The following is a 13,705-nucleotide window of genomic DNA, read 5'->3' on the forward strand; positions in this document are numbered from 1 at the left end:
CACCCAATCTCGGTCTCCTTTTAAGAAACAGGACTTTGGGGGTGGAAAAAAAAAAAAAAAATGTATTTTCCTGATCAGTAGTGATTGGAGGGCACTTAACACTACGTTCACTAAGGCGGCGTGACACCCCTCGCGGAACAATGGGGTCTAAACAAACTCAAAGGGTACGTTTCAGGTGGGGGTTGGGGGGGATCCTTCTGGGATTTGGGGTGGACGGTCGGGAGAGGGTAGGGTTTCGCGCACAGACTAAAGGAAAGGCACCGTATAGCCCGAGCGGAGCCTGCCGTTGAAAAACACACAAAGAAATCCGTGCAGAAGGGGAAAGTTGCGTTTTTCCTGATTTGGGGGAGCGTTCCGACAGCAGCCTGCGGGGCCCGAGGGGCTGCGGGGGCCGGTGCGCAGCACCGCGGAGCCCCTGCCTTCTCCCTCCCTCCTGCGTTTTTTGTATTAATAAGAATTTTAAAGCAGTCTCCGAGGGGAAAGGCAGAAGTTCTTCACTTTTCTCCACAAATATCCATTCCCAGCCAACTCACGAAAATGTCTAAACACAGGATGCGTTTCTATTTACAGACTGGGGGGGGGGGGGGAATAAAAGAAAGAAAGGAAAAAGATCTAAACGGGGTTGGAAAACATAAATAGAATGGAGAGAGCGCTGAAAGACAGTTTAAGGTAAATATTTAGTACCTTCTTCGTTCTCGTGTTTAACAGAAATACACGAAGGTTTTATCCAAGAGTTTAAGGGAGAAGGAGGCTGGAGGACAAACACAAGCAGTCCCACCTCGGGCTGGGGCCGTGCCTGGCCAGGCTGCCCTTCCCACCCAGGGTGGCTTCTCCTGGGCAACGCGGGGCAGCGGCTCCCGCACAGGGGAGATAAAGGCTTGGAAAGGAAACGGTCGGATTAACACCACCGCCCCGACCAATAAAAATAGTATGTATATACACATTATTCCATATATATACGGCGAAGGTAAATACGGCACTGCAAGCCCGGGAGGGGGAAGGGGTGGAGGAGCCCGAGCGGGGCCGGGAAGGAAAATGAAAGGTGTGACGGGAGATAAGCGCGGGGATGGAGGAGAGCGACAAGAAGAAAGTATAAAGGGAAGCACAAATGAGGAGCGAGGAAAAGTTGCCTCCGAGAGCCCGAGCCGGGGCCGCCGCGCCGCCAGACGCTGAAATATGATAATCAGAACAGCTGCGCCGCGCGCCCCGCGGCCAATGGGCGCCGCGCGGCCGTGACGTCCCCGCGCATGACGTCAGGCCAATGGCGAGCTGGCGGAGTTGGAGCAGAGAAGTTTGAGTAAGAGATAAGGGCGAGGCGAGTGCCCGAGCCGCCAGCGCCCAGCCCGGCATCGCCGCACCGCGCCGTCCCCGCACCGCTCCCGCACCGCTCCCGCACCGCATCGCACCGCTCGGCCGGACCCGGACCCCGCTCCGCGCCCCCTTCTCTCTCCGCAGCCCTGACAGTGTCTCCCACGCCGGTGGTGTTTTGTTTTGCATTTTTTTTTTTTTTATTTTTTTTTTTTTTTTTATTTCGAATCTCTTTTGGTTTTGCTTTTGTTATTACTACTTCTACTTTTTTTTATTTTTTTTTTTATCTTCATTTTTAGCAACAGCTCTCAAATCTACTTTGGGGTCTTAAAACGAAACCGTACACCATTTCACTGTGGACATTACACCCTCTTACAGATATGGGAGACATGGGAGACCCACCAAAAAGTAAGGCGGAATTTTTACCGTTGTTGGAATAAATGTGCTGTCTATTGTAATGGTCTCAGGCAGGCGAACTGCTAAAGAGCTGAACTTCATTTGAATGGTAGAGAAGGTGCCTTTGTTGCCATGCCTGCATGCTTGCTGTGTTTTAAACTCGTAGCCTTGTACGTTAATTGCCTAGAGTCCTGTTCTCTTTTAAACTTTGGGGAGCAGGCAGGATTTTAATGGGATCTCCAGCCACGGAGCCTTAAATTCTCCTCGTGCTAGACCGCGGTGAGGCTGTCTGACTGTTCAGCACCTACTCCGTCTCGGGGAATTAGCATTAGACTTGCAAAAGAGAGCAAGTGACAACTGTAATGATGCTTGTTCTTGCTTGCAACCTTGAGTCCCCTCTTCTGTGGCAAAGGGCTGAATGGGAAGCGCACCCAGACACGCGTTCATCTTTTTCAGTCAGAGCCTCTTAAAAATTGAAATCAAACCTATAAGTGCTTTCCCCCCCGTAAGGAGCGGAATCCAAACAAGCGCACAATAAAATAAAAATAAAACAACGAGGGAGTTTGGAGTTTTGATTCCGTGCAAGGCTTGCGAAATGAGGACGTTCACTTCGAAAACTGTTCACATCTGCATTTTAACATACGTTCCGCCTCCTTTCTAAACGAGGCAAGGGTTTGATGGCACACTTCAATTACCATCCGAAAGTGTAATATTCTTTAAAAAAAAAAAAGAAAAAGAAAAAGAAAACAACAAAAACAACAAACAACAACATTCCCAGAGTACGCCCTATAAGGGAGCGACACTAAAAGTGTGTTTATCTCTGTAGGAGAGTAAACGGTTAGTCAATCATGTATTTATTTTCATTTCAGAAAAACGCCTGATTTCCCTATGTGTTGGTTGCGGCAATCAAATTCACGATCAGTATATTCTGAGGGTTTCTCCGGATTTGGAATGGCATGCGGCGTGTTTGAAGTGTGCAGAGTGTAATCAGTATTTGGACGAGACCTGTACGTGCTTTGTTAGGGATGGCAAAACCTACTGTAAGAGAGATTATATCAGGTACGCCATTTACATTGTTTAATTCTCCGGTGAGATTTTTTTTTTTCTTTCAACCTTATAAATCTGACAGAGGCAGTAAGAGGAAAAATTGTGAGAAAGAGGGCGAGTAGATATCTGGTATGTTTTTAAGCGATTTCCCCGTAGATAGACTGGCAAGGAGAAAAGTTAGAGTGGTCGTTTGTTTTTTTTTTTATTCCACGGATTCAAATGCAAATTTCTGTATAAACAAAACCACATTCGGGAATAGCTAGCCACTGTGTGGGACTCTACTGAAGACACTGGGAATGCATCCTTATGATTCTAACAAAGTGGGACATCGTAGGTAATGGAGAACATTTTCAATAGTGTAGATATTATGCGCAAGGCGGAATTGATCGCTTTCTAACACCACCTGAGAAACCCATCTCTTGGTGTTTTTGCAAAGGCATAATGGTATTCATAAGAAAGGCACTTCAAGCATGTATGCTGTAAAAATAAATACACGGGGGAGGGGGGACCCTATTTAAATCAGGCCTATCAAAAACAAAAACAAAAGCAAAATAAAAAAAAAAAAACCCTGAAGTTTTATTCAGAATGAAGGATCCTGTTATGGGGAGGTTGAAACCTAGACCGAAATGTTTCTTTGGGAAAATAACTGACATTTAATCTTTTTAAATATTAACCCCTTTGGTGATATCTAACTGCCTTTTCTTTCTTATCTTATCTGTACTGATGAATTAGACAGAGCAGATCAAATTGCCCATCATCTGTTCGTGAACAATTGGGTATATTTAGATAATGGAACCGCTTCCTTCCTCACATTAAAATCTGGTAACTGATAAAATGTGAGAGTTGCCAATCCTGACACTATAGAGAAACCAAAGCAGGAATTTCCAGTGTGTTTTTAATTTGTGCTCCTGGGTCATGCTGATCTGTTTCAGTGTCTTCTACTGGGTTTGCCAAACCAGAACTTTGTATGACACTGAGATACGGACAGTGTATTTTTACTGAAAGTTTTGGGAGCGAGTGCCTACCTAGCTACCTAAGATATCTTTTCTAGTTTCTTTGTTATTTTGGATTGAAATAAAGCACTTGAGCCTTTCTCTCTCCAGTGCAAAATTCATAAGCCATGTTGTGAGTTTATTCTCAAAGTTTCACCATGGCGAAAAAACAGCCCGCTCCCCGCCCCCCTCTTTCATTATTTCTAAACGCACTTTGGAGCAGTGCTTTTAAATGATGCTGTTTCACTAATTTCAAATTAAAGGAAAACTTTTGGACTGAGATGTGCACACCTACCTCCTGCTAGAACTCTGCGGGAGAAATATAAACAAATTTTAAATAGCAGCTTTTTTAAGGTAATGCTCAAGACATTTCATTTGCTGCAGTTTTAAAAGTAAGATATACGCTATGTGCAAGCTGACTTTAAATTAAACCGTGAGCCAATCTGTAATTGTCAGGCATGTGGGCAAACACTGCCACCCCTCACCCCTCAACTTTTGTACATATTAATGCATACTTTGCGATGGCTCTGTTCTTTTGCCGTTTCGATGTTTGTTTAGTTTTTTTCTTCTCAAAGCCTTATCATTTGGAAGTATGTAGCTCTGAGTATAAGAGTCGTTCACCTCTACAGGCAGAGCAGCTAGGGATGTGGATAAATAAACATCTTTACCCACAAGCATACATCACAGACTGCATCTCTAAGGAACTGTACCGATGAGGAAACGCGTGGGGATGAACATTAGTTCAGTTCTAGGAAGATCTTTCACGGTTCTGTAGACTGTAAGCGTGACTATGTCCAGGTAGCCCTACATTTGCGGGAAAACGTTAATTTTACTTACTACCAAGGATGCTGGCTAAGGAGCAGCCTGTGGGAGGTGAGAGACTGTGCGGTTTCAGATACCCGAACTGGAGCATTTTCTCATCTTCATCTACTGATGGATGAACTGCTCCACTCTCCTCCACGGGAGACGAGGAGCCCGTCACCCACTCCAACACGTAACCCCAGAAACCCTGTTTGCCGTGTGGGGCTGTCAGCCAGGAGTTGCCCTTTCACTGCTGCCGGTGGGATTGAGCCCTGGCTCGAGCCGGAGGGAAAAAGGGTCAGGAAGGCGCGGGTAGCGGCAGAGCCAAAGCGCCCAAAATGCCTTTTAGTAGGGGCGGGGGAAGGAGAGCTACACCAGGATGTATATATAGGATTGTGCGTATGTACGCCTATATTGTATAAAATAAACCTGGTGAAGGAGGACAAGGGGAAGAGCCCCGAGCGCTGGCAGAGCCGCCCCTGCCGCTTCCCAGAGCCCCAACCGCCGGCAGCGCCGACACCCGCTGAGGAGCCCCGAGAGGGTTCCTCGCAAAAGCGGCGCGGTTCGGCTCGGCTCGGCTCGGCTGGGACGTCCGTGCTCGGGGCTCGGGGGCAGCTCTGCCAGCCTCGCCCTTCCCCGGGCAGCCCCGGGCCAGGCTAAGCCGTGTCCCCTCCGCCGAGGGGAGGGAGGAGAGGGCAGGGGCGCCCCGCGTTGGGGTAGGACGGAGAGGTCGGCAAGGAACGGGGTCGCTTTTTTTGTTTCTACCTCTGTTTCGCCTTCCACCTCGGCCGCCCGGTCCCTCCCCCCCCCCCATTTCCTCCTCGCCCACCGGCGTGTCCGGGTCCGCATCGCCTTTCACGGCGCGAGGAACGGGACACCGGCCGTAAACGAATCCTTTTTAGCCTTTTCCTCTTCTGGTTTCTGTGTTTTCGAGGCTCGTTGAAGGAGTCGACCGCGTGCGGCGAGTCTACGCGCGGGACCGGGGCTGCCCACGAGCGGGAGTGAAAACCTCTCTCATTTTCCCTTTGCTTTCTTCCCTTCTTCTCCCTCCCCGGCCTCCCCTCCCCCCGCCCGTGCTCTCTCTCTCTCTCTCTCTCCCCTTCCCTCCCTTCTCCTTCTCTCCGGGCCGGGCCCTGCTCAGGTTATACGGCATCAAGTGCGCCAAGTGCAGCATCGGCTTCAGCAAGAACGACTTCGTGATGCGCGCCCGCGCCAAGGTGTACCACATCGAGTGTTTCCGCTGCGTCGCCTGCAGCCGGCAGCTCATCCCCGGCGACGAGTTCGCTCTGCGGGAGGACGGCCTCTTCTGCCGGGCGGACCACGACGTGGTGGAGCGGGCCAGCCTGGGCGCCGGGGACCCGCTCAGCCCCTTGCACCCCGCCCGGCCGCTGCAGATGGCAGGTACCGCCCGCACCCGGCGCCGCGGGACGGGGCGGGCTCCGAGCCACCGGCGGCTGCGGGGGCACCTGCGGCCCCGCACATCGCCGCCCGCCCGCTCCCGGCGCGGGGCGGAGCCGCTCTTAGCGAAGCGCGGAGCCCTTTGCCTCCGGAGCGGGCGGAAAATCCGCTCCAAAGCGCTGGTAGGAGCCGGGTCAGAAAAGAGAGAGACTTCGTAACTACAGGCGAGCGCTTAGGCTGTAATTTAAAACTGTCAACAAGCTAATCTTCGGTAATTGCCTTTTAAAGTGACCCTGCCTTCTTGAAACGTTTTATGTGATTTGATGAGAATTTCATCTTAAAAACTCAGCGTCCTAACTTGGGAGTCGCCCCACCTTTCGAATTTTCTTCAGTTCTCGAGGGGTGCATCACATACCTGGAGACGCTTGGCTTCAGGAAAGGGCACGCCTCCGGGGCAAACTAGGCTAGACAAGACAAGGTTGGCCGGCGTTATTGCTGTGCAACTAACTGTAACTCTAAAGGTTATTTACAAACACAGCTATGTTTAAACGGGCTCGTTTTCCACTTCCGAGATGCTTTCAGGTGGCGTATCTCTATACACGGAGAAATAATCCCGTAGCTAATCATGGCAGAACTTCAGAGATACCGTCTGTGTTCCCCATAGAGTGTTTGTGCGTGTCTCCGAAAGGCTTATTATGCCGGCAGGTACAATACCTCTAAGATCTGAAGCCTTCGTATTGTCTCCGTCGCATTTGCCGATATATTGTTCTAATCAGAAAAGTCGGAACCCGACTGAGCAAAAAGTGAGCACTGCAGAATATTATCTAACCAAAACTTTAGACTAAAAAAAAAAAAAAGGAAGTTTTTATCTTTTTTCCCCCGTAAATGGGTCAAATTACATCTAAATAGCTACAGATACACAATACACAGAAGAGCAGAATCATATGAATACTCTTGATGTGACGCTACCCGTAGGTTAGCACTTCTTGGCGATTTCCCCGAGCTGCTAGGCCTGTTACCCTTATAAAGAAATGGCCAAGTATTCTCCAGAAGCCGACATAAATTCGTCTAGCATCTCCACTTCCTAAAACAGAATCCTGTCTTCCGAGCTCTGGGAGATGGGTCTCTTACAGGATTTTTCCTCCGTGGTCACTGTGCAGCAGATTTGGGTTCTTTTGCCTTGATTGGAAATTATCGTATTCTCAGGCTAAACTGAGCTAAATTCGGTATACAAGAGCAGACCTGAATAGCGATTAATTTAAGAATTTATTATTTCATTAATTATCGGGCCAAAAATCTGTTTTGGTGATCAGTCAGGAAATAAATACATAAACCCTTTCCCTCCTAGCGCAGGCACACCTTAGCGAACTCGCCCTCCTCTGTCAAGTCTCGTACAGGTTCAAGCTTCTGTCATTAAAGGTTTTAGGGGGGGTGGTTTGTTTTTGCAAATTAATTATCTGTGGAGTCAGAAATGTCAGTCCTTGTCACTCCACCAGCGCATAAAGCAGAGGAGGCTGCAGGGGCTCGGGTAGATCTGACTGCTTGAATGGCCTTTGAAAGAGGGTTCATCACCCCACCCTCCTTCCCCCTGTCCCACCAGCTTAGATTCATAGCCTTTGCAGACTCCCTGTTTCCTACTCACGGGGATCCTGTTCCTCCCTTCCCCTTCCCTTACAGCAGAACCTATCTCTGCCAGACAGCCAGCTCTGCGACCCCACGTCCACAAACAGCCCGAGAAGACCACCCGAGTCCGGACTGTCCTAAATGAAAAACAGCTTCACACCTTGAGGACCTGCTACGCTGCCAACCCCAGACCTGACGCCCTCATGAAAGAGCAACTGGTAGAAATGACTGGCCTCAGCCCGAGGGTCATCAGGGTTTGGTTTCAAAACAAGCGATGCAAGGACAAAAAAAGGAGCATTATGATGAAACAACTTCAGCAACAGCAACCCAATGATAAAACTGTAAGTGGTTTCAGCCTCTGACCGTGCACTGACTTCCTTCCCAAGGAGAAATGCTATGTCCAGCCCGGACAGCCTCTGGGGTTGATTTTGACCCTTTTGAATTTGTGGGAGCTCCCTTAAAACAAAGAAAATTATACCACTTAACTGCTGCCCGCTTGTTTCTGCTGTTAGTGCAATTAAAACAGACAGAAGTGATATAAACTGCTGGAGCAAAAATACGCCTTTCTGTGGGGTTTAGGATTCACAGTGGTTCAGACTAACTTCTCTGTAGCACGAATTGCGACTGCAGAGTTTATGGCATTTAATAAGCCCAGTCTTGTGTAATATTTATATTGCATAAACCAAAGCCTCCTTGAGGGCCAAATGATGCACTTGCTTTTTTTTTTTTCAATTATTTTACACAGGATTTAAGCTCAAAAGTAAAACCCATCAGTAAAAGGGAAATTTGACGTATTTTCTTAGCACTTTGTATACTACGGGGTGTATGTCAGTGCACTTTCTGCAGAAAAAGACAAATGCAATGCAAAGCTTTTGGAATCACCGTTATGTTTACTGGTTACTTAAAATATATATAGTTCTTGCGCAGAAAGATATTGAGTTTTTGTCTGCAGGCATATGCACATGTGATGCAAACAAGCGGAAAGAGCTGGGTTCAGCAGCGCAAACTGGCAGTCTCCATTTTAAGCCAGCATTTTTTTTTTTTTAAATTTATTTATTTTTTCCCCCCTTTTCTGTTGTTGTTACTCCACTTGAAGAAGAGTCTGTTATTCTCCCTGTGTATATTGACTGACCTGGGAATGACTATTAATTCATAAGGCTGCCTAGTTAAGTGGAATTTAAGGAGTTTCATTTTACCCTGTCGGAATGCAATAAACCACGATGTTATTAACACTCCTGAACAATCTATTCGTCGAGGTTTAGAGATATTTTGCACACAGTGCCTGCACCGCAGGGCATACCGTGGGGGGCTCTTTTTTTTTTTTTTTATTATTATACTTTTTCTTTCTTATTTATTCTCGAAAGAGCGTGGCACTGACGTACCCCAGGTTTGCCGTGCAGAGGATATACGATCCAGTTAAGGTCACGCAGAACAAAACCAGCCTGGGTGCGACATAGAAAGGCAGCACGATTAACCGTTTCTTGTGCCGAGCATCGGCAGCCAAGACACAGAGTGCGGGTGTTTAAGAAAGCTCGGGGCGGAGGGGGGGGTATGCCTCGGGAGAAATAGGAGGATTAAAGGGGAAGAAAGTAAACTTCCACCGTGATAAATGCAGCGGGTAGAAATAGGCTGACCTAGAGCAGAATAGAGTAAGACATTCACAGCAGATTAAGAAAGCAAATACAAGCGACTGTACAGATAAGATAGAAAGCAGTTTATTGACTCAGCGCTTATATACAATAAAGTTAACCGAGCTCATTAACATCTTTTGCTGGGCTGTTTACAGAATATCCAGGGGATGACAGGAACTCCGATGGTGGCTGCTAGTCCGGAGAGACACGACGGTGGTTTACAGGCGAACCCGGTGGAGGTGCAGAGTTACCAACCGCCCTGGAAAGTACTGAGTGACTTCGCATTGCAGAGTGACATAGATCAACCTGCTTTTCAGCAACTAGTAAGTGTCGGTTCGCAGCCGGAGCAGGACAGCCTGTACCCGGGGCAGAGCCATGGGGGGGTCACCGAAGGTGCCAGATGCCCCTAGAGAGATGATCAATCCGGACAAGATGGGTTATCCTCATATGGCAAGGTGGGAGTGATGGCACTCAGTAAAATGCAGTGAAATGAATTGATTTAATAGCTAAAAATCTGCCTTAGTGTATAGCGGAGTTCTTGTCGAGTTGAGCGGGAGCTGAGTAAGGCCCGATTCGGGTCTTGAGAGCGACTCATCTCGCACACTCCTGAAAACTGAAAGCTCCTCTCTCCAGAGGACTAAAACATTCTTCACCCGTCATTTAATTGTGTGTACATTTGTGAAAGCAGTCTCTAAAATTCGCCCCTCCCCCCCCCTCCAGACCGCTTTTGCCTTTCTGTGATAGAGTGGATTTCGAACACGTGATTGCAATGTCAGCCTGTTGCCCCTGTTTTGTCACACAAACATGAACAACTTAATTAGATTTTTAAGTCCTTTTTAAAAACATGTACCCCTAGATATAACTTTATATATCTATATGAGTAGATACGCACACAAAAATATATATACATTGCTTACATCAAATGTTGTGCTTTGGAAAGCAAATTGTTAGTGCCTACTCACATGAAATATTCCACCAATATAATAAACTGCCTGAACTTGAAAGAAAACAGACGTTTTAGAATAAGTTCTGTTCTTAACTCACTTAATTATGCCTACGTCATTTGGCAGCTCATATGGGACCATATCATCTGCAATACTTAGGCCCAACAAGGTGAATTAAAGACAGAAGTTCAACCTTAACTCATTTTCCTGACCTAAATGTGTTAAAACCAGATCTTTAAAATAATAAGCTACGTTGTGTATGGTTTTTCAGTGGTTCAGAAGAATATTAACGGTGAAAATTTAACCCGTAGGCCCTTTTTTTGATCTGTTGGGCATATTTTCAATATGAAGCAATGGAAGATGAAGGTTTGTAGCCATGGTTAGAATTGTTTTCAGACCTTTTCAGTTTAGTATCATACTCTCTTGCAGGATCACTTTTCTTTTGCCCAGTGGCAGGCTGCATCTTGATTCTCTCCCCTGGCACACTGTGATTGCCTCAGGAAGCTGTAACACAGCAGCAGGGCCGTTTGCATCATCTCACCTCTAGAGTAACCACCAGTTTTCCTGCTTTAATCAAGCAAAAACTGATCTCCTTTGGCTTCCTTACTTATGAGGCTTTAACAGAATAGGAAGTTTTAAAAACCTTTGACGCATTGTGTTTTCATATGGGGTAGGTGAAAAAAAAAAGAGCAGAACAGAAGGTATACACACGCATATAGGTAGACAGACCATTAGATAGGCAGATGAATATTGATGTATATTGGACACGATGTCTGATACAAAAAGAGTTGAAATAAAAAATTGTGGGTAGAACAGACAGTCCGTCGACTGTTCAAGGCACGTCTCTGATCTGGAAAGGGCCTTAATCACAGGATCTGCTAGCTAAATAGGTGCCAAAGAAATGCTTTTGGACTAGCAAAGCTCCACCCCTCAAATTGTACCTTTTCCCAACGTTACTACTAAAGTAACAGGAGCCGCGGGGCACGTTAGGATGGAGAAGTGTGACCTTTTTTATCAAACTGACTATCATTAAGAAGAGATAGCACCCGCTTCAAATCACAAATGAAAGGGGATGGCTTGTTTCAAATGCCTTCTGCTCCTGGATGCTCCTTCCAGGTTTATTTTAGTATGTGCACAAAAGGGGAAAAAAGTAACCTCACAGTTTCGTGTCAAAAAAACACATGCACTCTTCAATAATTTACTAGAACATCCTGTTGGGATTGCCACTCTTGCAAGACAGGGAAGAAGGCCTCATTAATAAGTGTGTTTGTTTATCTCCTTGATTTTTCGGTCTTTTTTTTTTTAAAAAATTTTTTTTCAAACCTTTTTGGGGGGTGTTCTATTTTTTGGGTTTTTTTGGTTTTTTGGTTTTTTTTTTTGTGATTTGACCAAAGGCCTGAAGAAGGTTCCTGTCAAGTCGGTGGGGAAATGGGGAAGACAAACAAAGCCACAAACGGTGACATAGCCTCCCACAGAGGTGTATCAGGCCATCCGACTGCATGCCGCTGTATTTATTTTTGCATTTTTCTTCAGATTTGCCTGCTACTTCCTTTGACTGTTACAGACGTAACAACATTTCTTTTTCTTATTCTTTCTTCTTCTTCTTTTTTCTTTTCTTTTTTTTTTTTTTTTCCTTTTTTTTTCTTTTTTGGCAGGTTAATTTTTCAGAAGGAGGACCTGGTTCCAATTCTACTGGAAGTGAAGTAGCATCAATGTCCTCTCAGCTGCCAGATACACCCAACAGCATGGTAGCCAGTCCTATTGAGGCATGAGGAACATTAATTCAGATTTCTGTTGTTGTTGTTTCTGCCCTTACCCTCACCCCTGTTGGAGAGAGTGGGAAAGTGATCGCGTTGGGACTCCGAAATTTAGGGGGATAAAGTATTTAACAACCCTGTAATGAACCTAGCAAGAAACCACTCCATGAAATGAACGGAGTCATGTTTGAAAAGACAAGGTAATATGGTAGCAACACTGTGAAGACAATCATGGGATCTTACTAGAATAAATACTAAAAAAGAAAACCAAACCCCGCGCTATTCAATGATCAGAGGAGGACCGAAAAGACTTTTTCAAAACATAAAGGATTTGTACTCGTGGATTAAAAAAAAAAAAAAAAAAAAAAAAAAAGAGAAAAAAAAGAAAAAGAAAAAAATTACCATATCTTAGGGAGAAACTAAGGTAGAGGGACCTTCTATCCAGTCCCTCCCAATCTGAATGGTGCTGTTTCTATATTAGTGATTGCCTTGCCAAAAGGAGCTCCAGTAGGTTTTCCATCATCAGGAAAGAGACGATTTAGCCCTGCATTGTTGAAAGATTCATTGCAGGAAGGTGGAGCTGCATTGGTTTGCAATGTTGTTTTTAGTTGACTCTTAACAAGGGGATATTTCCTGGGTCTCTTCTAGCATGTACTGTAGCGGGGTTTTGGTTTTGTTTAGTTGAGATCCACCCTCTATCAAGTCTGAAGCGATTTAAAATAGGTTTTTGGATTCCTCTTTAAAAACCAATTTATAAAAGCATTGCAACAAGGTATACCTCTATTTTGCCACAAAGCGTCTCGGGATTGTGTTTGAAATGTGTCCGTCCGAGAACCTTCCCCTCCCCCAAAGATGTGTATAGTCATTGGTTAAAACGACTGTTTTTCTCTCTTTCTCTTTCTCTCTCTCTCTCTCTCTCTCTTTCAATAAAGAGAAAAAAAAAAAGTAAAAAAAAAAGCAAAAAGAAAAAGAAAAAAAACCTTTTGTTTGCTCTTACATTGCAAAATTATAAAGTAATTTATTATTTATTATCGGAAGACTTGCCACTTTTCATGTCATTTGACTATTTTTTTTGTTTGCTGAAGTAAAAGAAAAAAGAGAAAAAAAGAAAAAAAAAGCGAAAAAAAAAAAGAAAAGGTTGTACCGTGGTCTTTGAATTATATGTCTAATTCTATGTGTTTTTTGTCTTTTTTTTTCCTAAATATTATGTGAAATACAAGCGCCATATGTAGAATTATTATATCTACAGGACTATTTCACTAAATAAGTGTTTGAAATAGAGAAAATAATAATATTAATATTAAATAATGAACAAAGCTCCCACTTTAAAATATTTACAAGTTAGCAGCTAAAATACCTGAAATAAAATATTGCATGCAAAGCAGGTCGTTAGTGAATAAACGGAGTGTGATATTTTATTGCAAGTATTAACGACCAGCTTGTAAATTTCCGTTTCAACAACTGTATCAGGGCTAGTTGGATGCCTTAGCTTTCAATCGATAACGTTAGTAACTCTCTTGTTCCGACCCCATCCCTTGCCCTTAAAAGTGATATTACTCTAAGCATGATCTGACATAACGTTAAGACATCTACAGAACTGAGAGCTCAGGCTTTTTGCTGAGTTCTATTATTTTTTAAAAATAATAAAAAGAAAGTGCTGTATACCAAAGCCTCGTTGTTGAGATTGTTGAAGTGACCTGTACTTTAAGTATAAGCTCCTGATAAAAGGGACGCTTTTTGTTTAACAAGTCAAGTATGATCATTATTTATCAGTGTCTGCTGTCAAAACGATTGAAAAATGCTGCAGA

The 13,705-nt window shown here is 45.0% G+C and overlaps 1 protein-coding gene across 2 annotated transcripts; it reads left to right on the forward strand.

Annotated features, from left to right (window-relative positions):
* The first annotated feature begins 1,374 nt into the window (after positions 1-1,374).
* ISL1 (ISL LIM homeobox 1) lies at positions 1,375-12,234 on the forward strand. Of its 2 annotated transcripts, none has more exons than XM_054055445.1 (7): positions 1,375-1,478; positions 1,608-1,716; positions 2,574-2,763; positions 5,686-5,945; positions 7,620-7,906; positions 9,352-9,519; positions 11,796-12,234. In XM_054055445.1, the coding sequence occupies exons 2-7, from the start codon at positions 1,689-1,691 to the stop codon at positions 11,910-11,912; spliced, it is 1,050 nt and encodes a 349-aa protein (XP_053911420.1). In that variant the 5' UTR covers positions 1,375-1,478; positions 1,608-1,688; the 3' UTR covers positions 11,913-12,234. The 2 variants fall into 2 exon arrangements, with proteins under 2 accessions (XP_053911420.1, XP_053911421.1); XM_054055446.1 differs by having other exon boundaries at positions 7,623-7,906.
* Positions 12,235-13,705: the final 1,471 nt, after the last annotated feature.

The sequence above is a fragment of the Cuculus canorus genome, chromosome Z (assembly GCF_017976375.1).
Source record: "Cuculus canorus isolate bCucCan1 chromosome Z, bCucCan1.pri, whole genome shotgun sequence".
In the NCBI taxonomy this organism is placed as follows: domain Eukaryota; kingdom Metazoa; phylum Chordata; class Aves; order Cuculiformes; family Cuculidae; genus Cuculus; species Cuculus canorus.